General features: G+C 42.4%; 4 protein-coding genes and 1 non-coding gene across 5 annotated transcripts; 3 read left to right on the top strand and 2 right to left on the bottom strand.

The window, feature by feature from the left end:
* Positions 1–901: 901 nt before the first annotated feature.
* Positions 902–3,542, top strand: LOC146963463 (syntaxin-11-like). Its single transcript, XM_085767223.1, has 2 exons — positions 902–1,093; positions 2,416–3,542. The coding sequence occupies exon 2, from the start codon at positions 2,418–2,420 to the stop codon at positions 3,360–3,362; it is 945 nt and encodes a 314-aa protein (XP_085623349.1). The 5' UTR covers positions 902–1,093; positions 2,416–2,417; the 3' UTR covers positions 3,363–3,542.
* Positions 3,543–4,892: 1,350 nt separating this feature from the next.
* On the top strand, positions 4,893–7,562 carry stx11a (syntaxin 11a). Its single transcript, XM_085768068.1, has 2 exons — positions 4,893–5,030; positions 6,271–7,562. The coding sequence occupies exon 2, from the start codon at positions 6,276–6,278 to the stop codon at positions 7,164–7,166; it is 891 nt and encodes a 296-aa protein (XP_085624194.1). The 5' UTR covers positions 4,893–5,030; positions 6,271–6,275; the 3' UTR covers positions 7,167–7,562.
* An 830-nt stretch (positions 7,563–8,392) lies between these two features.
* On the top strand, positions 8,393–8,475 carry trnal-uaa (transfer RNA leucine (anticodon UAA)). Its single transcript has one exon. It is a non-coding gene; the product is annotated as a tRNA-Leu (tRNA).
* A 1,455-nt stretch (positions 8,476–9,930) lies between these two features.
* Positions 9,931–16,610, bottom strand: fbxo30a (F-box protein 30a). Its single transcript, XM_085767014.1, has 3 exons — positions 16,373–16,610; positions 13,387–15,447; positions 9,931–12,533 (listed from the first exon to the last, which is right to left on the bottom strand). The coding sequence occupies exons 2-3, from the start codon at positions 15,400–15,402 to the stop codon at positions 12,330–12,332; spliced, it is 2,220 nt and encodes a 739-aa protein (XP_085623140.1). The 5' UTR covers positions 15,403–15,447; positions 16,373–16,610; the 3' UTR covers positions 9,931–12,329.
* Positions 16,611–17,101: 491 nt separating this feature from the next.
* On the bottom strand, positions 17,102–22,824 carry LOC146963467 (uromodulin). The gene is made up of 9 exons (XM_085767151.1): positions 22,419–22,824; positions 21,834–21,922; positions 21,624–21,728; positions 19,393–19,553; positions 19,172–19,307; positions 18,666–18,760; positions 17,900–18,068; positions 17,551–17,665; positions 17,102–17,430 (listed from the first exon to the last, which is right to left on the bottom strand). The coding sequence occupies exons 1-9, from the start codon at positions 22,504–22,506 to the stop codon at positions 17,261–17,263; spliced, it is 1,128 nt and encodes a 375-aa protein (XP_085623277.1). The 5' UTR covers positions 22,507–22,824; the 3' UTR covers positions 17,102–17,260.
* Between the last annotated feature and the right edge of the window lie 366 nt (positions 22,825–23,190).

Consider the following 23,190-nt stretch of genomic DNA (forward strand, 5'->3'; position numbering starts at 1 on the left):
TTCTTCTGGCAGCATGACTGGTCGTCACTTGACAGTTGGTGGTTTCCCTGCGTGTGGTTGTGTGAGAACGGGCCTCAGTCCGACTAGTTTACATCACACATGGCAAAGCAAAGGCAAAGGTGATTTGTATGGCCTGTAAAAGTGGAAAAGCATCTTCAAGACTTCAACATTTCTCATCACAACTTAATGCTTTGGTCCCACCCCCTTTCTTTCTTTCTTTTTTTTCTTTAAAGATAGCATATCTGAAATACTTCCTCTATATTTTTGTCATGCCTTCGACCTCCACTGTGACTTCTGTCTGTGATGTTATCAACATTTTTACTGTTTTCTCTTTCAAGCTCAGCTTAACATGATTTCCTGTTCACAAACCTATTCCTTACGTGCTCAACTTGTAATTTATAACCACACTTATAAGTATTTCACTCTTTTATTAACAAGCTCATCTATGATAAAATGTCTATTAACCCACTCACTAAACTTTAGTACATGTCTAGATTATTGTGCAGCATAAATATCCAACCATGAACCTCTGACATCTCTTAATAACTGGTTTGTAATTGTTGTAATACTTGATTTATGAATGCTGAATGAATAAAGTATAAAATTACAATAATTAAAACACATTATAGATGAGTTTATTGATCTACACTTATCAAATATTAATAAGTGTTTATAAATGACATGCCATTTTTTGAATAGTGTAAGAAGAATACTTTATACATGATTAACTAAGTCTTTAATAATGCTCATCTTATGCCTAATAAAGTGTAGTTATTACAAAGTGTTACCAAATACCTGAGACACAGCTGACATGGAGAAAAATGTAAACACGTGTAGAGATATGTCTTCACCTTACTGTACGTCACTCCTTGTGCTCCCATGTGACACAAGAGGAATGTAGAAAGTTTTGTTTCTATCTATTTCCTTTTAAACAGGTGCATCAGTGATGATGGTTAACATTTCCAAAAGAGCTCTCGCTCCTTCTCCAGCCGTCACTGTGGATCCATTGATTTCTTGGATTTCTATATGATCGGCTTGTGCTACAGAAAAAGAAGAAGAAACCTACTATAATAAGAAACCAACAGCCATACGAGTAAGTTATTATAAATCTGTCATTATGATTATTGATTTACCTCCTCACTTTGAATACAGCAGAGACGAGGCCTCTTTGCACTTTCACTCTCATAGAAAAATATGTCATAAATAATGACTGATTTGCTCTGTAAACATGGACTAATTTATAACCAAACTTCCTTGTGTCGCTGTTTGGTGACGGCCTTTGGCTTTTTGTCAGAATTACTCATGTTTCCTCCGCTGTTTTTTGTTTAATCCCTTAAAGTACTGTACATCCCCATTCTTCAAACCAGCTGAAACCCATCAACAACTACTCAAAAACTTGTTTTCCAAGTCATGAATGAGACTGAATGACCTGGCAGCTCAAGTATGCTCATCTAAGATTACACGATACAGAAGAGCGAGAAGTAGAAGCTCACGCCTGCTGTGGATATTGGTTACAGAAGCTTTTACATTTTCCTGCTATCTGTATGTACTTCCCTCATCCCAGGCCATTTAACCCAATAACAAGTACATGCCCGTTTGTTATTACAAATGAGTCTTGATCTTTAGTCAGTTTTTGTTCCTGTTTTAATGCACAGATGCTTTCTTTGAGACTGTGACATAATTTACCTTCTTGAGTTTTGTTGTTGTTGTTCTTTTTATAAACCATAAATTCTCTTGAATGCTGAAACTGTCTCAACTGGTGCCTCATCCTTAAAGGTTTCATTCATATGGGTTATAAGCCATTGTACCTATGTCTTATTCACTTTTTAAACTATTGGTGACTTGTGTAAGAGATGACAAGGAAAACTAAATGTGAATGCACCAGAGAAATATCTTTGCATATTTCCTGTTGTGTTAAAGCTTCACTAATGAGTGTTTTTACATTAAAGAAAGGTCAAAAAAGGTGACAGACTGACTCTTTAGTTCTACACAGCATCTATAAAGATAATTGTTTTGGTCTTTACGACCCATAACTCACTCTCACTGCTCACTCACAGATATTTGCACATTAAAAACTCTACAGATCCACTGAACCTGGTGGAGCATTTATTTAGCAGCTACAGATCCAGACAGATGGAGTTGGTCGAGACCAAAACGGTGCTGTCTGTAAAAACATGTTCACCTCAAGTAATGTCAAACTAAAAAACGCCCATTGTCTTCTAAAGGTGAGATACATTATAGAATATAAGAGCCAATGGTTTTGGAGATTGACATTTGATCTTTGCTCTACTGGCAAAACAGGTTATAACAGATTCAATTATCTTCAGATCCCTTGTAGGCGTTTGAACTGCTCTGTTTTAAGGACACCACAGATGGGTTAAAATCTTTCCTTTTTCTGTGTCATTTCCCTTTCAGACATGAGGGACAGACTGAGCAACCTACAACAGGTGCAGATCGACTCAGAGGGTTTCAGCACAGTGGAGCTGGATGACCTGTCGGGGCATGCAGGGGCAGCAGCAGAAGGAGGAGCAACAGGAGGAGCAGCAGGAGGAGCAACAGGAGGAGCAGCAGGAGGAGCAACAGGAGGAGGAGCAGCAGGAGGAGAACCATCTGACCAGGACATGAATGTCGTCCTGCAGGAGGCCCAGCAGATACGTCAGGAGATCCAGCAGATCCAGAATGACATCAGTAAGCTTAAAGATGTCAACTACCAGACCTTAAACAAGACCTCATATGACAATGCAATGAAGCGGGACTCTAATGCAATCGGTGCAGATATTAAACACCGGGCGGAGAGCGTGCTCCAGCAGCTGCACCACATGAACGCGGTCAGAGGGGAACTGGAGGCCCAACGAGGCAACTCCGACCCAACAGCACGTATAGCCCGAACACAGTACCAGTGTCTGAGCAACGCTCTGCAGGAGGTGATGTTCAGCTACAACGACACAGAGATGAACCACAGGGAGGCCTGTAAACGCCAGATCCAGAGGCAGATGGAGGTGGTGGGCAGGGAGGTCAGCGAGAAGGAGCTGGAGGAGATGATGGAGGGCGAGGAGTTGACTGTGTTCAGCGTCCAGCTGCAGGGCAAAACGGCCCGGTCCGCTCTCCTCCAGATCGAGAGCCGTCACAGGGAACTGGTGGAGCTGGAGAAGAGGATCGCGTCCATCCAGGATCTGTTCCTGGACGTGGCCGTGCTCATAGAGGAGCAAGGCGTCGCCGTGGAAAACATCCAGAGAAATGTCCAGAACACTGAACTGGCCGTTCAGGATGGAGTCAGCAAACTGGAGAGAGCCGCTGCATCCGATAAATCCAACCCCTTCAAGAAAATGTTTTGTGGCTGCTTCCCATGTTTTTACAGTTAGGTCTGATGAAGGAGCCATGGGGATTGGATCAGGTCCATGTAGTCAAAAAGAAAACAACACTACATGAACAAACCTGAAAGACATTGAGACTTTGACTGAGTTGCACTGGTTTTCACAGTGAGAAGAAACCGTGGACAGTTTATTGGCTAGTTTCAATGATGATGATGATGATGATAGATAACATGTAGTTAGTTAGTCTGTTTTACCTGGATCAAAAGAACAATAGAGATCATTCTTAACTGGTAGGAATTAGTGTAGTTACCAACGAGCCAAATCAGCATATAAATATAGCACTTAACAGGGAAACTATAACTTTATTTTGATTTGTCAACCAGAAATGCTCCATCTAAGGAAGAAGATCAAATCACAGTTGACTGAAAGCTGCTAGTAGAATAAAGAGTAAATACAGTATTGAGTAAATGTACTTAGTTACATCCCCCAATTGTACTTAAGTAATATATTAGATGCAGGACTTAGCTTTGATAGTTACATTTTGAAGTTACTTATGGACCTTTAGGGGAGACTGGGGATGGTTGTAATATTACTCATTCATGTCTGTATCTTTTAAGTCAGTGAATTTACACATACAAACTAGACACATATTAATGGTGCTGTTATTTCTGCAACACAAACCCTACAATAACTTTATATTCAAAATGTTACTGACTTCAAACACAATTAGTGTAGTGTGTGGGCGCTACCAACACACAGCTGGGTGGGGGGTGGTCACACACACAGTTTCCCTAACAAATGAATTAAACTATAGAATTAAATGGAAGAAAAATTGGAAATAACAAGAGACGTGTGTGTTAACAGCTGGGGTTCTTAAAAGGGGAATGTATGTCACATACTTTTACATATTATTGGGGGGGACAGATTGGTGTTCCCCCCCCCAAAGTATATGGTGGTTACGCCCTTGGTGTAGTGTTTGTGTGACAACAAAGGTAATTTCAGTCAGTAGTGACAACATCATAATAAAACGGAACAAAATGCAAATGTCCATGCACGCACATGAACAATTAAACATTATGTCTGAGTGCAGTGTTACAACTGACCCATGTTACAACCATTCCCGGTCTTCCCTGGACCTGACAGTATGCATCCAGCAGCAGTTATTAGCATGTATTATTATGTTTTTACAATGTGGTATTTACTAATTGAACTATCACAACATCACTGCAACAAACGGTTGGAAAGAGTTGTTGTGCGACCTTAAGGCAATTATGTTGTTTTATTGTTTTTGCACTAATTTAAAAAAGACTTGTGGCAATAAAGAAAACAAAGAAGCTCTCTGTCGTGTGTCATCTTAACTATACACTGGATCATATAATACAGCAATTAGTATTAAACACCTTGTGCGCAAAAGCCAAATGCGTAAAAAGTTGCCAAATGCAAAAAAAGAAAAAAAAAGAAAGAAAAAGTGGAGTAGCGGTGAAAAGTGTGAGATGTGGAGGAGAAGGCGTGATCTTCCGCGTTGGCTGCTACCTGCTGCAGGCTGCATCGCTGTCAGTGTAGAGCGCCTCAAACCCTGGAGTCAGTTGAGTGTTGACACATGTTGAAATTAGTGAGAGAACGGAGAGAAAAGAGGAAATGAGTGTGTGTGTGAGCTCGCCTCTGCTGCTTTACTGAGTTTTCTAGCATAGCACCGCTGGAGGACGACACAACGAGGTATGTCAGCTCTGTTTTTTTGATGTTCGGTCGACATATTGGCTCAAATAATCGATTTGGCTAAGTGATTTTATTGGGGAAGTGGGGATGTGGGGGGGTCTTACCTGATCTCAGTCTCTCGGCTGTGTTGAGTTTCTCTCTTTCCTCATCATCCCCACTCGTCCGATGATGCTTTCAGCTTCTTTAGTGGGAGTTAGTTTTTATAAAAACATAGTTTGAACATAAAGTCCATGACCTTTTAAAGTTACAGTCTGTCAGTTGAAAATAAGCGGGTTTGAGTCGACGCCCTGTTATTAATTTCTATCTGCGATGAGGGCGCTGAGGAAGTAAACCATCAGCTTCCTTAAGAGAGTTACAAGTGCATCTTTTTATATTTCTATAAAAATATCTAACATTCACAAAACATACATTTTCAATATGCTTTAATATGGATTTATGTGAAATGTTAACCCCAGAGGAATGACTATAATTAATTACCTGGTGCTACAAACTCATTTCTAAACGTATGTAGGGACACTGAGTGTTTATTTATGGCTTTAATTAGTGCGTTTACTTTCTTTAAAAACTGATTTTATTGAATTTCTCCAGTTGTAAATGTACTGTGCATTATTTAATATGGCATGAGAGGAATAGATTGAATTGGATTGAGTCTTTACTTAAAATAAGAAAATGCAATGAGAATATGACATTCACAATTAAAAGTCCTGATATGAAAATATATTCTGCAGTAAAATGAATAGAGCCTACAATTATTAAATAGTATATATAAAGGGACTCAATTGTTTCTCATTTGGAACTTCCTATGGTCTCTGCTCGTGACCCGGTGACAAAGCAGAAACAAAAAGTAACCCCTATACCCCACCCTGACATAATGAAACAGCATGTTGTTTCTACTCTGGTTGTATTACCGATCAAACAAATGATTTTTGTCTTGTTAATTACTGAACTTGTTACTTCCTGTGGCGAAGCTGCAGCTCTAAGTCATTTAACATAAAGACAGACACAAACATCTGGGCTGGCTCAGTGTGAGGGTGACAACATCTGTCCATCTAAAATGAACAGTTACTCTGTTTAATTGGTATAACTGGTAGAGCTGGAGAATCATTTCCCTGTTTCCAGTCTTTGTGCTAAGCTAAGCTAATTCTTCAGCTGTAGCTTCATTTAATACCATTCCTCTTGTCTATCTAAGTTGCATATTTTCTTTAAGTGGTCAGTTAAAAGCTCCTGACTCCTGTTGCAGGTGAGATGAGAGACCGACTGTGTGAGCTGCAGACCTTGACCCCCAAGCCGGCAGAGGAGGAGCGCGGGCTTGTGGAGAACCATGACCCCAATGATGCCGAGGCTGAGCAGCCTGTGGAGCAATACGCCATCGTGTTTGAGGGAGAGGACACGTTGGACGACACCTACAAGAAGGCCCAGGCGATGAGGAAGGAGATGGTGCTGCTCAAATTGGACGTGAAGCGCCTCGGGAAGCAGAACACCAGGTTCCTCACGTCCGTCAGGAGGATAAGCAGCATCAAACGGGACTCCAACGCCCTGGGACGGGACATCAAGGCCAGAGGGGAGGCCATTTATGCACGGCTGGAGGAAATGGGGAGGAAGAGCAAGGAACAGGAGGAAATGCACGGAGCTACCTCGGCTGTGGCTCGCATGGTGCGTTCACAGTACGTGTCTCTGACCAAGGCCTTCCACGAGGCCATGTCTGAGTACAACGAGGCCGAGATGCTGCAGAGGGAGAACTGCAAGACCCGCATCCAGAGGCAAGCGGAGATCATGGGCAAGGAGGTGACCAGGGAGCAGATAGACGAGATGATCGAGACGGGCAAGTGGAACGTCTTCTCGGACAATCTCCTCCAGGATGGAAAACACGCAAAATCCGCTCTCAACGAGATCGAGAACCGGCACAAGGAGCTCCTGGAGCTGGAGAACCGCATCAGAGACATCCACGAGCTCTTCTTCCAGATGGCCACGCTGGTGGAGGAGCAGGGCTGCATGCTCGATAACATAGAAGCTAATGTCGGCGCAACTCAGGACTATGTCCTCAAGGCTTCAGTTCAGATCAAGAAGGCTATGGTATACAAAAAAAACAACCCATGCAAGAAACTCTTTTGCTGTTGCTTCCCTTGCTGCAAATGAGACATCATCGGACTTGATGAGATTCAAATCGGCGCCAATGCAATGTTTTGTTTTGTTTTATTTTGTGTATTTATTGAGCTCTGTTGAAGCAGTGAGTTTGTTTTTAAGCAGCAGACATATCCAGATTTCACTCTGATGTTCTTCACGGAGCCCGTCTGAGAAAAAGGGTCTGGTGGTGTATTTTTAAACCACACATGTATATGCAAATGTGTACAGTGTGATATGGGTGTTATGTTTCCTGATTGTCAATGAGACCAGCCGTTGCAAGATAACCATAAAGACATCCACCCACCCAGCCTTCATGCACTTGAACCTTCAGCTTTGTAAATTGTTTTGAGAAATATTTAAAGGATGTGGAGTTTAATCTACTTATAAATAGGCTAAATGCTGTTTTGACACCCTGGTTTTAAGTGTAAATTTGAAACCGGAACCGAAAATAGGCCCATTTCTTTTGAAGCCCTTTGCTTAACACCTCTTTAGAAATACAGTAAGTACAACAACAGGCGGCCTCTGAATTGTGGTCAGCTGGGGAAACACAGATAGGTGTGGACATGCCGGCCTCCCCTCTGTAGAGTTATTACCAGCTCTTTAAGCCAGCTAGGCCTTCATGTTTCTCAAGACTGAGACTGTCTGAGTTTTAATCCCACGTGTCCCTGCAGCTGATACTGATCACACACAAACACACAACCAGAGTCAATCGTATTTGTATAATAGAGCAGGTTTTTGATTTTTCACCACACGTGTACATATTTGTTCATTCAGCGACAACAACAGAGACAATGGGAAGCCATAATCAGGTCAGGGGATGCTCTGTTTGCACAGCAGGCCTCTTTCCTGTTGCCCTGTCATTGTGCAGCCACAGTCAAATTAAGATGAACTTTCCTTTCCCTGTACGTGATAGGCTACTAGGGGGTATCCCAGTAAACATCTAGTGGAGCTGAGGCAGAGAGACCATGATACAGGATCAGGAGAGAGAGAAGCTGCTGGGATGCAACAGTCTCTGCTGTGTGTTGAAACCCGTGTGTGCAATGATTGCACTTCCTCAGCACTGCTGCTCTGTGGTTTGTTGGGGGCATTTACTCGAAGCCTGGCCGGTTTTTTTGTTTTTTTTTGTAAATCCACTGTGATGTGTGCTGATGACGTCACTCAGGTAAACCCACCTGATGACGTCACATCAGCCCTGTTTTTGATTAGGGGTCGCTTTACACGAAGGATAATGCGTAGCGACCAGGATGGCCGAGTGGTTAAGGCGTTGGACTTAAGATCCAATGGACAATAGTCCTCGTGGGTTCGAACCCCACTCCTGGTATAAAGCGGAAATTTTAAGATAAAAACATATCCTGTGTGTATAGATATATAAGCAATACTTTGTACGTAAAGGAGAGGATGGGGAAATCCCGCCGTCATGTTCAGTGTTGGTATTTGAACATAACATCGGTGGTGTCTAGTCGCAGATATGTCCGTGTATTGTCACACAGCGATGAGAACAGCTGTCGGGCTCGTGACTGGCTCCTCCAACAGATGTGCAGTGATTGAAAAATGTGTTCATCGTTTAGTCTAATTTTAGTAGTTAAAAAAAACAACACACCGCAGACAATTAACAAAGCTTCACAGATCTGGAAACCGCAACGGGGAAATACTCAGGTGATGAAGGTTATGATGTGTTTAGTTTGTTTCCCTTTGTACTGAAGGAGGGAGGAGGGGGTGAGGGGGTATTGGGGTAAATATAGACGGCAGATTTCAGAGTAACTCGTCAGATCCAGATCTGAGGCTGAGCCCCGACCACAACTGTACAAAGGTCTATGTTTTCTTTCCTCCTGCGTCGACTGTTTTACTATCAGACAAGATATAACACAATAAAACAGCAAAGTGTGTTATTAGATATGATCACCGGCAAAAAACAAAATCTATCAATCAGTATTAAAAAAAATCTAAGTAAAAGTTAGGTTTTGTTAATTAAATTGTATAGGAGACCTCTGGAAACATGTTAATGGCCTATTTAGGTTTTCTGTCACTCTTCAGTTACTTTTTAAACCTTCATAATAAAAAACTGATTTGACATCTGACCCTTTCACTTTGGCTGTTTACATCCTACATTACAAAAGAAAACTAAGTTCTATATGATTGATCACACTGGATGGACACAGTTAATACAGTTATGAGTCCAGTTCAAGTTACCTTCTGTCCGGGCCTTTTGTAAGGTGAACTCTTGGTGGTGGTCTGGCGCCATCTAGCGGTGAAAGTTAGGACACTGCTGCCATTAAAGGGCCTGATGAACAGTCTTGTTAAAATAAAAGCAGAGGATCCACCGACCGAAAACCTCTCTGTCTATAATAACAGGACAGATAAAAAACAAAAACAATATTGATATTGTACTACTATAAAATAGAGAAAAACACAAACTATATTAAATCTTGCAAACAAACAGAATTTAACTATTTCAATTTGTGTAGTTGTATATTTTATGTTGCTTACAAGCCTGTCACATAAACAGGATGTCTGTGGTTTAATTTGCAGGTCACTGTGGTGCAATAAACTTTAAATATCACCTGTTTTCAGTCCAATAACATTTGAGAATTTTAATCCAGACTTTCCATTTGTCCTTTAGTAAATCCGTTATCGCCTCCCTGACCTTAATACAAGACAGGATGTGCATACAATACTTTTTTCCCCCAATTGTAACAACCAAGGGAGGTGTCTGTGTCTGTTCATCCTTTTTCCAGCGGCAGTAAAAAACAAACAAACAAAAAAAAACATATCAGTATTGAAAAACTGAGAACCTCTTTATTAAAATGCTTCAAAAGTCAAACAAATGAAGCTGGCAAATTGTGGTGAAAAAAGTAAAACAAAACAAAAACAACACACACACACACACTTCAGCAGGAGTGAACACAAAACTTCAAATTCAGATGAAAATCTTGACACACTCCAGGTGCCTGCAAAGACTCGTCTACGTTGCTGTGTGTGGCAGATTAAACACGTTTGACTCAAAGTTGTGTGAACTCCATTTCACTAGTTTAAAAAGGTTAAAAATGGATGAAATTCATAATAACAAGATTTATTTTTCAACAAAATGTAACAGCTTGTATGAAAATGTACTAAATGCACTGTGCCTGAGAAATCAACTGTGTAAATGATGAGTCTTCAACTGGACTGATACATTTTACAAAGACACCAAACTCACATGCAGAACACAAAGGAGAACAATTCCTGCTACTTCAGCAAAGAAACCCCTCCCTCAGCATCATCAATTCAAATTTACAGTACATGCCTTCATGTGCAAATCAATAATTCAAATACAAATCTATTACAGAGGCAGATTTTTTTTCTCTTTCAAAATAAAAGTACCAGTACAAAAAACAACAACAAAAATCAAACACGAATTGGGACTTACTAGAATAAAAAGACAAATTGATTCAAATCAAACTTCAAAAAAAAAAAAACCCACAACATTTTCTCAAAGGAATATTATTTTTTCTTACCAGTAGTCAGTTACTCTTTTGTGACATTTTCAACCAGATTTTTTTTATCCCAAATGGACCATGGAGCAAAACATTTAATGTGTTTTTAGATATTATTACTTAATCCAAACAAGCCTCCGTGTTTTAAAAGTGTAACATTCAAACAGTATTTTCACTGACAGCCTATTTCAGTTACTCAGTTATAAGCACAACGCCGATGGATGACAAACACAAAAACATGTAATTTGTTAGTCCAGCACTGCAACACACACACACACAATTATGTCATTATAATAATACTGAGTGGTACACCAGTCAGTTCTAAGACGCCTGCTACCATCAAGCAGCTGACAAGTTGTCGTGTGGTTCTTAGCGAGTTTGTCGTCTAAACACACACACACACACACACACACACAATCTACAGCGAGACAACTCTTCGTGCTGCAGCCCTGAGACACTGAAACATTCAAACACAGTGGACGTGTAGTGCCGAAAACATACAAACATGATAAATAATGAATGTGAGGATAATTAGTGATGCTCGTCGTTTCTGGAGGGAAGTGTGAGCCTGCTTTAAATCTAAACACCCGGCCTGCAGGGTTTATAATGAGGTCTGACGCCGAGGGAGGAAGACGAAGCCTCCTGCTCACTAGCAGCACTCACTGATGGATTCTCATAGTCACTGGGTACATTCATTATTTCGCTTGCTACATTTAGATTTCGATCACGGTTGCTGGTTTTCTTATCAAAGTAGCTGGTAGAAAAGATAAAACCACAGGTCAACCCACAGCTAAGAAATGCACTGCCATGTGGCTGGTGAATAGTGTTATCTTGTACCTCATCCTGACTAACACGCCAGCCTGTTAGTCAGAGGTGAGAGAGGAACAGAAGATGGACCGCCGCTTGTAACTGCCAAACTACAAAAACACACACATTTAAAAACACCAAACACAACGATGGTGATGATGCGCTTATGCTGGTGAACAGAAATCAACAACACCCACAGTTGAGTTGACACAGTCCGATGATCGTCCCTGTACGACGGCGTACATTGTGCAGAGCTACCACAGATGTTTGGTCAGTCAGAAAGTGTAGAATTAAAGCCGTGAAATCTATGAGCTCTAAGCGGTACACGCGTGGTCACTCCAGGTATCAAGATAAGATATAAAACCGTGCAAGACACCAGTAAACTGTTACAGCTGGAAGCAGTTGAGAAAATCCCACTGAGATGTTCTGAACAACCTCGAGACCAGAAAAATCAAGTGTATCACAAGTTAAGGCTCTACTCTTACCTCCAATGTAGCACAGTACTGACTTTTTGATATAAAAATAAAAAAATTCTACATCAAAACATCTGATTATTTACACAATGTCAGAGTAGATAATGGTAGAACAGTACAATGGTATTAATAAATCCACCAGAGTGCAGGATACAAGGCTAGCAATCAAATTTGCTTGTTACAATCCCGATCTGTGATTGGAGTATGTCAGCCTACAAAATGGCTTTGTCTTATATATGGGAGTGACGATTTTTTGTTTTCCACTGTGGAGCAAAAGAACAACAGTTTATAACATCCAACCTGGAGTTTTCTACATTTTTTTTGAGGCTGGAGGAGACTAATGTCTGTAAACACTGGAGGAGAAATACACATGTATTTGAGTTCTGATGGTCTCAGAAATGTCCAAAAGGTGACTTCATCTTTTATGCTACTGGTTTGAGAACTGAACGTAAACACCTCCCCTCCTTCGTGAGCTCTCTGGTGAAACACATGCACGGCAGGGGGATGGCCTCCTCCCGGCGAGCGATCGTGTTGAACTTGCACTTCTTGAGGTGGTCGGCCATGCTGGCGATGTTGGCGAATTTCCACTCATTGACTGTACCGAAAGCTGTGCTGAATCTCCAGACCTGAGTGACACACAGGATCGATTTGTTACTATTACAGAGCACTTAATTATTCCTCATTTCCACACAGCAGGTAAGTGACACTGTGATTAGACAGAAATAGTAAAAACTGAGATACAAGATAAGTAAAGCCTGCAAAAACTTCACCCTGACCTGGAGTCCCATTATAGAATTTGTAGAAGGTTTTCCCTTTCAATAGACAATTTAACACTAGTTATATTGGATAGTGACAGTTACTTTATAACATGCTCAAAACATCAATTCACCCAACATATGATGAGATGTTCCTATCTGACTATTTTTGTATTCGTTCTTGCATTTTTCTGTTAATGTAATACAATTTTTGTTTAAGAGCCTTGGGGGTGGGGGTATACATTTCTTTTTGTGTCTATGTTTGTTAATAAAAAACTGCAAAATAAAATTACAAGAAATACACTACTCACAAAAAGTTAGGGATGTTTGGCTTTTGGATTCAATTTCAGAATGCAGCTAAAATGCACTATAACCTTTACAGGTGAACTTAGTGTAACCTTCTCTAAACTTTTGAATGCATATGTCCAATTGTTCAATGTTTCAGTACTTATTGAGTAACATGTTGTTCTCTGACAAGGTGATTAACCACAAAAATCACAAGCACCGTCTGATTTAGTGGTTCAATTGTCATTGAACCACTACATGTTCTAGTTCAATGACAATTTGTATACAGTAAAGAAATTACCATTGCATCCTTCTACTTAAAAGGCTTTCATGATAGAATATCACTGTGAGCTTTTTATAGGGATATTCTTGTCAAATATCCCTAACTTTTTGTGAGTAGTGTATATATAGAAATAGTAATTTCAAAAAACACACCAACCTTATCTGTGATCTGCCATGAAGGAGATCCATCTGCACGCCGTTTCTTCCCCCACAGCAGGACGACCATGCCGCGCATCTGCAGCAGACTGGCACACACGTCCCTCATGGTGCGGGACACTCTGGATAGTTGGCACAAGCTGAAGCTGTCCAGGAAGCTCGCTACATGTTGCAACACCTCGAATGGAAGACTGCTGAATCCGTCGCACTGAGAGCCAAAGTGGCGGGCGCATCTCGGGAGGCTGCCTCCATTTTTGAAAGGTAGACCTGGCTGAACCCCGAAGGAGCCGAGGTGCCTGTCGTGGATGATCCTGAAGCCCTGTACGGACGGGCAGAAGCGTCTTTGGGAGTAGGTGCAGCCGTAGTAGGCCAAGGGGCAGCGTTGCTCCATCCAGCCGTTGAGCCCGGCGTGGATGTCGCCGTGAACATTTTTGAAGTGAGACGAGAACTCGTCCCGCCGGAACAGCTGCCCGCACACAAACGTGAACATGGAGCGCTGTTTGGTTTGGTACCGAGCCACGCATTCGAGGACCAGGTCCAGTCTGAGAGTGTGGAAGGGGCTGGGGTTGGAGAGCTGCGGGCTGGCGTGATCGCAGGCCGAGGCCGATGCGATGTCCCCGACCATGGTGTTGGTGGCGAGGATGGCGGACGGGAAGGAGAACGTCTGAGTACCAAAGTCAATGTGGTAGCCATCCACAAACCTGCTGTCTGAGATTCCTCTGCCTCCTGGAGAATCGCCGAGGCAGAAGAGCAACGCTGCAGTGATGAGGTCGATGCCGTGCAGGCCCATGGGGTCATCGGCCACCTCCAGGTCAGAGGTGTCCACCGCCTTGTCCTCCATCTTCGCTCGAAACAGGTAAGGGTCCGACAGCAGAGCCCTGCGTCCGTTAAATGTAAACATACTTATACCTCTCAGGACTTCCACATTCTGCAGTTTACGCTCCAAGCACCTATACCTGAGTTCGCTGGGTAAGTGTTGCAAGAAGTTGTTCCTCACGTGATCAGACAGCAGGAATGGCATCGGAGCTGCGAGTGGCGCTTGTTGAGGCACCGGAGGCCCCAGAGCTACAACGGGCATATAATCCTGCGGCATCTCTGGCCAGACGAGGTTGGAATCATTTATTGGCTCCTCGATAATGTCTTCCTTTTCCTCAAAGAACAACTCCACAAAATCATTTTCCTCTACCCAGCCGATACCATCTTCTTCTCCGTCTGTTGTTCCCACTGCGCAATCCACTCCACCCACTGCTCCGAGCTCACACTCTGAATCAGAGTCACTCTCTTGCATATCTACATTCTTTCCTCCTTCAGCGACATAAACATTGTGGCTATCACCGTTTTCTCCGTTGTGGAGCGCGCCGTTCTTATCAGTCTTTTCCCCGTTTAGATTTCCAACGATTACATCTATATCCTTGGAATTAGAGAGGATATCCAGGGCTGCTGCAAAACTTCTGCTAGTCTCATCTGAGGGACTATATAACTCGGTGTAGGGCTCATCTTCCATTTCCACTGATCCATTACCCAACACTGTCTCTGGTAAACTTGACGCTGTGGCCATCTTTTCACTTTCATCGGCTTCTTTATCTCCATTCTTTGACACATTGGTCGTGACCTTCAGGGACTCTAACAACATCCTCTGATCCTGCAGGGCCAGGGCCATGTCTAACTGCTCCACCTCATCAAAGTCTTTGCTCAAGTTTTCATAGGACTTGCGATCGGCGTAGCTCACGGGCCAGCGGTTCCACTCCATAGTACAACACACTATACTTGCTGGACAAATCTCAAGATGTTGTGCCATCTTGATCCTGGCGATAGTGAAGGGGCAGCCAAAGCCGTTATTTAAGCATGGCAGACGCTCATATGGACACAGTAGACGATGCTCCTCTAGTTTGCACGAGTGAAAAACCGCCCCGCACACAAGAGGGCAGCCGATGAGGTCGCAGGAAACACCCGTTTCTGGTCTTACCATGCATCTTCTGTTGATGCACTTAAGGCAGTGGGGGTGCAGGTTCTCCATTTTTACTTTCTTACTCCGTGGGGAAAAGGTGTGAAGTGTTCAACCCTGAAACAAAGTCAACAAAACAGTATTTGATTCACGCCTCTTGAGAAATCTCAAACATGACATGATAATAACAAATGTTTTCAGCCAAACACGTGGAGTCGTCAGCTGGGCCAGAGCAAGCCTGTGTTACATTATCCCATTGTAATTAATGAACAACACAACACATCACACCACACATGAGCTCCTACACCAGTTCAAGGTTTTCTGTACCCTGGTCATAGTCTGTGCATGTTTACTAAATCTTTAGGCTGTCCACTTATATTTCACAACACCTTTCTTAGGTTTCATGGTGACACATGTTCTTCCCAAGACTTAAGTGCAAACCTGACACCTCACCTTTAGGATCTCTGCCATTCATTCATGGACTTTGGTGGTGACAAGTCAGACAAACCCTGAGGGATTTCTGCCTGTTAACTCAAACTGTTTGCCTCCCGGCCGCGGTAAATACCTCTGAATCCTGAGCCTCAGGCTTATTTTTGGTAGTGTTGCATATGTGAAGGGGATAATGAGAGCTGGCTCAAGTGGACACCAAACAATAATTTAAAGACGCACAACAATGCTGCAAGTCCACTCAGCCCACGCTACACAGGAGAGCCATTGTTCAAGCCTTTACAGCCATTGCCAGCAGCAGCAGCTAAGTTAGCTGGCTAAATTACGCAAGCATAACTGGCAGGTTAGCAAACAGCTAAAAACACAAACAACACAGCCACAGCCGGGATACGAGTCTGACCGATTTAGACCTTTTTCCAATATCACTTTTATAGTCTATTTAAGTACATGGAGTTATATAAGCGATACATGCATAAGCGATAGTGTGAACTGACTATTTATAAAAGTTTGTAAAAGTTAAACAAAAGAACATCAACAACATGGCCAGCCTGTTAGCATTAGCATTAGCAGCGCGTCGCTTCTGGAAACCGCTTACCCGAGTTACGGGGCTCTCCAGGTTTTTGTCTCTTATCGATGGAAAAATTCACTCAAATCAGCTCCGTCGACTTCAGCATTAACAACCACACAATCATCTCAGAGTATAAAATGTGTCCCAATCTTCTTACGCTGACATGAACTGGCTGCAGCTGGTCGGTCCTGCTGTGACTGTGAGTGAGACCTTCGCTTCACTGTTTCTGTCGGTCGGCGTTTGTGTTGGTCGTGGTGCGGTGGGGGAACGACCGCGACGTAGCGCTACGTCATCACGTACAGCTGCCGAGTCATTTAGGTTTATGGACGCAGAGCTGAGAGATGGACCGAGCGAGAGAGAGGGAGAGCACAGAAATAGACAGAGGGGGAAAACCCTGAGGACAGTTTTGTATGTTAGCAGTCATGAAATGACTGTGGCGTTTTTGGATTTTAATGGTTGTAGACTAATACATTACCTAAATTAGGCCTATTTATAATGGGTAAGAGGATAAAATATTAGGGCTGTTCATGACATTTATCTTTCATCACCCTCTTATATTACACTGAATAAGACAGCAATTAATATATATATTTTGGAAGTTCTCTATTCAATCTATGTCTGATTATGACCAAATCTGCACAAAGTAAATTATTACCTCACATATACCCGTCTATAAAATCCCACTCTCCTGCTCTGGCAGAGTTTTATTAAGTAGATGGACATGACTTGTGAAGAAATAAAACAGACACAACGCTCCAAGAACATCTTTATTGAGTCAATTTCCTACAAAATGACAATATTTTATAAAGAGAAACATTTGCAAGACTTTCATTCATATCTTAAATCAAACCTGTGCATGTGTGTTTTGCAACTGTACATGTGTATGTGTCTGTTTGTCCAATCAGATCCCCTGATTCATGAGGCCACCTCTGAGATGTGGTGGATGTTGGACAGAGTGAGCTGCGCCTCTTGGGCTGGGTAGAAACGTCTGGAGCGGAGCCACAGCCTCCCAAACACCCCTGTGATCAGCAGCAGGACGACCAGCAGCCCTCCGAGGACAAATGTCTCCACAGAGGGGACCGCACCTGCACGTACAGAGAGAATTAAACAGGTGGAACCACACATTGCATATAAATAGTTACCACTGTCTGGCACCTACTGAAGCTGTAAATTGTAGATATCATAATATAAAGGTAAAAACATACTTATATTTGGCTCTTTACTGTCGTTTAGTAGGCGTCTGATTGGTCCATAAGACACTGTATGGGACAGTGGGATGTCTCTTCGCATCCGCATTGATCCCTCCTCACCAGAGCAGTTCTGTTTGGACAGACATGAGTAAAACATAAAAAGAGCAGAGATGCTCTTAGTTTCAGGGTCAGCCAGTGCATATTGAAATCAGGGCAGCTTCACTGGTAGCTCATGTAGCTGAAAAATAAATTCCAGCCTGATGGGTCTATATTAAGGACATAAGCTGCACATATAGCAGGCTACTTGTCTGAACCGGCCTCTGACTCCCAGTCTGAGGAATGGGTGTTGCATGAGCTCACTCACAGGCTGGCATAGCCCTGGGGCGTTGTGGCAGATCTGGACGTTGCAGTGCAGGAAGACGTTAGTGTAAGAGCCGCCAACGAATTTGAACATTTGTATCCTGAACGTGGCCTCTGGACCCTGGCCGTTCTTCAGGACACTCAGGGTCTGTTCGTTTGACACCACGGGGCAGCTGGGAAAGGAAGACGGAGAAAGAGGGAAGGAGCAGATTTTAATTTGTGCTGAGCTGGTTTTAAAAAACGAGACAGATTTGTTTGAGTATTTTCTCTCCGTGCCCCCTGCGTTGTGAAATCATTGTGCGTTTCACTGCTCCCACTGTTGCTAACAGTACCAAATAGTGCCTGGTTGTCAAGGACGTGCACAGCTGTTGAACTGAAACGCATGTGGCCTCTCAGACAGGGGTCACATGATCAGGCTTTGAGAGTTGTTGTCTGGCCAGCTCTCTAAGCAACAAATTCTCTTATTTCAGATTTCAACAGCGCCCACGTAAGAGGACTTAGAGCTGAGTGGTGAAAGAGCACAGCCATAATAAGCAGGTTTCAACACACTGTCGTTAAAGTATCTAGTGTGGATATGTAAATCCTAACCTACTTCTTCTCGCTCCTTCAGCTGCAGGATGGCAAATGGAAAATAATAAGCTTTGCCAATCCGTATCTTGATTATGAGTTCCCTTTTTCCCCCTGTTAGCTCAGATTACACTCACACACACACACACACACACACACACAAAGAAACAAACAAACTGCTTTTGTTCAAACAGTCTACTGACCTGTCTCTGATGAAGGTGTACTGTATATTGCTGTATGGATCGCTGGTCGGTGTAGCCCAGCATCTCTCCATACGCAGCTCCAGGTGAGCCGGTATCTGTGGGGCAGACAGTAGTAAAACATGAAAATGCTGATTCACAGTAAACAACAGCTGTACTGGGAAGTTAAAACAACATGGAGGAGAGGAAGAGCCGCACTCAGATGACTGATCTGGTCACGGGTGGAGTGTTAGATTTCCAGCGTTGCATAGAAGACCGCGCCACACAACATGTTGCTTAACGTGGTGTAACACTAACAACATGCTTAACCCAGTCCAAAAATAGCTGTCAATAGTAAGAATACCTCAAACCCTTTCATGTGTTTTCCTCTAAAAGTCAATGCTTACAATGCACAATATCTCCGACAGGCATTTTACTCCCAGGTCATTCCCACAATATCCACATTCATAGGAGATATCAGTGTCAAACAAAGGAAAATAAACAATAGTGGAGTTTGTGATTTGATTTACCATGAAAACTTTGACAAAGATGTCGTCATCCAGCGTCAGAGACGGCACAGTGGTCCACCTGTCCTCAAAGGCTTCGTCTTTGTACAACAGCATCGACACGGAGAAGTTTCCATCCTCCGTGTTCAGAGTTATTGTCCTGTGGTGTTTAACAAGATTTTACAGTCACATGTAGAAAACGTATAATATGATGATTATATAGGTTTAAACACACACACACATACCTGACGTCTACTCTGATCATGTTTTCACCGTTGGGTTGCTGGACCATGTAGTTGATGGGGTAGCGGCACACAAACGTTATGTTGATGTAGTTTCTCGTGATGATGTCCGAATCGTTGTTGTGTATGGTGTTTATGAACATGATGTGTGTATCATCTGACGCCTGAGGAGAGAACAGCAAACACATCTGTCATCTCAGTCCAAAACTAAGATATTACATTACAGAACATTTAGCATTATTGCTCAAAACAAATATGAGAAATTGTTTCCTAATAATGTTAATCGACTTAATAATTAATCCACAGGCTACAGGAGACAGCTTGTATATCTGGTTAGAAATGAGCCATTTTACAGTACTGACTCCACATGGACAGCAGTGCTTGACACCAACTAATCCTTTTCATTATTGGTGAGAAATCGGCTGATTATTATTTTTAATCAATTGGTAAGTTTGGCCCATAAAACACCAGAATACAGTGATAAATGCAGGAAAGTTACATGTTTCAACAGTCCAAACACCCAAAACATTCAATTTATTATGAAGTTAGAAACATCAAATTAGGTTAAATTGTCAAAAGATTATTAAATATCAAAATAATTTTAGATTATTATTATTTTTTTGATTGATGTGAATGACAGTCACACACAGTCACTGTTCACATAACAAATTCCTAATGGCTCTAGACGTCAGTGTTTGTTTGAAGAGACGTAACGTCCCATGTGAGCTGTGTGGGCCGGCCGTGGCTGCAGCATTTCCAGTTGTAAGGATCACATAAAAAGTAACAGATGGAGCCACAGAGGTCACTTTATGTAACCACTTTCCCAAGCTATAGCTTCAACAGCCACCGTCCTTTGACACGCTGTAAATGTGAGAGATACTGTTCAATATTCTTACGCTGGCAAGTGACGTTGGTGAAACCATAAAATGGAGACGGGTGAAAAGGTTGTGTCCAGGGTTTGTGTGGGCCCCTGCTGGGTGCAGATGGAGCACTGAGCTTCTGTGGTCACTGAGCGGGATGAATTGCCCCGAGCTCTAACGGTTGAGACATCTTTTACTACCTCTTTGTAAACACACGACCCCCCACTATGAGCACTGCTGACAGGTTTCTACAGTACAGCAAGCAGCAGGTCACACTTGCACTTATCACTCGGTAATACGACGGCTCTGCATCCCACAAACACAGAACCAGCCACTGAAACACGAACGAGGGCGCGGCCACGTTTGAATGGCAACGTCTGACCTTTAAACCCCAACAATTCAGTCATTTCTTCTCCGACGGTGGAGTTTCAAAAGGTTCTAAGGTCAAGGTGAACGCGAGATTGACACCTATGGCATTCCTCTGCTTTAGCAACAGTCATCTAATCCAGAGCGGGGCGAGACCTTCCCTCAGCCTCTGTGCAAAAAAACCTTGTAAAGCCGCTGGGAGATTTCCTCCCTGTGTTAAACTGTTGCTTGCTTTACAAGAAAAACCTTCATGCATTCCAAGCAGGAAATTCAAGGACACTTGTGTGGTGAAGTAGGGATTGAAACCTCTCCAAAGACTGAATCCATGGGAGTGGCTGGATTAAAATAATCAGGGGGCTTGTTGGCTGGTGATTTATGGCCTTCCTATTCAGCGAGCTTCAACAAATAATCATCATTTCCATGTCAATTCTGATAATTTAGGGCAACAAGGCCATTCATGGTCCCAGTGCTGCGTTGAATAAGGCCCTGTGCTGTTATAGGGAAAAAGAACAACGTCACCCTTCTTTCTTGACATACATGCCACCCCCACTTCTTTTCTCTTCACCCCTCTCTGTCTGGGCTCAGGGTATGTGCCTTTCTCTGTCCATCTTATTATACATGCTATGAGCTAATTCCAAAGTGTCCATCTGAGCACAGAGAGTCTCAGTCCACATTGACATCACTGCAGAAAGAAAAAAAAAAAAAAGGCGCTGCTCCTTCTCCAGTTCCCACAACAACGGTGAGGCATCGTAAAATAGATAATTTATTATGATGGGGATTTTATGTTGTCAATAATGGAGATCACAAGTGTAGTTTGTCTTCATAGTGGTGTCTTCTTCCTTTGTCAGTGGTTCTTCTAAATGTCTGAGTTCACGTGCAATATTTTATTTTATACGTTTTTCTTTTTCTTTTTTCCCCCCTAAACTCTTAAATCCTGCAGACACGGCCCGTCTGAGAAACTCTCACAGGCTTTAAAGCAAATGTTTAACGAAAGACTGAAGGTCATACCATTATAGTCCCGCAGTCGGAGAGGTTTGTCTTTATGCCGAAAACATAGTGATCTCCCACCTCAGTGCCACGGCACTCTGGATCATTTAAATGCAAATCCCAAACCTAAACAGAGGGAAAAACACACACACACACACAAAAATACAACTATGAAGAAAAAGTCACATTGCATTACTTTGAGGGCAAATACTTTAGTTAGTGCTGACTTACGTAAACTGGAGGCACTTTGTTGAGGAAGAAAGCACTGGGAATAACGACCTCCATATGATCGTTGGTACAGATGACAGTTTCATTGAGCTCTGATAGAAAGAAGATACAAAAAACAGATTAAACCTCACACAAAAACATTACTGTCAGATAATGTGAAAAGACACTGATTATTTTTTATATCAGTTTTCATATCTGTCTTTCATTAACTCAGCTACTATAGTTTTCTGCTTTTTTATACTATACCAGATTTACCTGAAATGAAGATTTCACAGACACAAGATGAAGCCTTTAGATAGGATGCAATATTCTACATTAAACAAACCAATAACATGCAAAATGTTCTGTGCATCAATATTTATGACAAAAAATATAACAGCACAGTATGTGAAGTATAATATAACTCATAATGCTGCATGATGAGAACTTTTGCTCATCATACTTGGAAGATCATTTTGCTGATGACACTATTATGAATAATTTAACCTAATTAAACAATCTGAATACATTTCAAAGCTCCTGCAATCATCAATATTTACAGTTTGTTTGATTTTTGTGATGTTTCATCTTTTGTTGTGTGATGCTCACCTTCCTCCTGAGGCTCCAGATACACCGCTGAGATGACCATCCTCATGGTGAACAGCAACCAGATAATAACCAAACTGGCAGGTGCCATCTTCCTCAGGACTCTCCCTCTGGTTTGTCTCTTAGCTCAGCCTCTCTGCCGCCCTTTGGGACTTTCCCCTCAAAAGTCTGTGAATCTTCTGGGGACTCTCTGTCACCAACAAGACGTAGTACCCCTCCTCTTACTCCAACCCTCGAAACACGGCTCTAATGAACTGGGAGCCTCCCTCTGGCCTTAAAACACCAGCTTGAATGATGTCCCCACCAACAATGAGATTCCGCACATGAATAGGGGGAACTGAGGGGAGTCCAAGGTAACACGTATGTTACCGCCTACTGCGCCCATGTCCTCTTAGTAAACATCTTACAACTGTTTCTTACTACAGGGGGCAACAAGAAAGTCTGGTAACCATGCAAAGTGAAACAACAGCACTGGGTTGGCACTCTTTGTTGTCTACATCCTTTGTCTGGACATTTTAAAATCTTTACTGGTGCGGGAATCCCAGTCAGTCAGGCATAGAGAAAGTGATTACGAGTCAAGGACAATTCAGGGATGATGCCAAGGACCTGTGAGTGTATGTGTGTGGTGGGTCAGACTATAAAATAGTTGGGTTGGCAAATACAAGAAAACAATGAATATTTTTTTAGATGGAAAAACAAGGCATATAAAAGAAACAGCTGAGTATGTATGAAACTTGCCCGAAACAATTTGTAAGTGAGATAACGAGGCAGAAAA

Source organism: Trachurus japonicus, chromosome 22, assembly GCF_045865225.1.
Source record: "Trachurus japonicus isolate A0001 chromosome 22, Traja_1.0".
Lineage (NCBI taxonomy): Eukaryota > Metazoa > Chordata > Actinopteri > Carangiformes > Carangidae > Trachurus > Trachurus japonicus.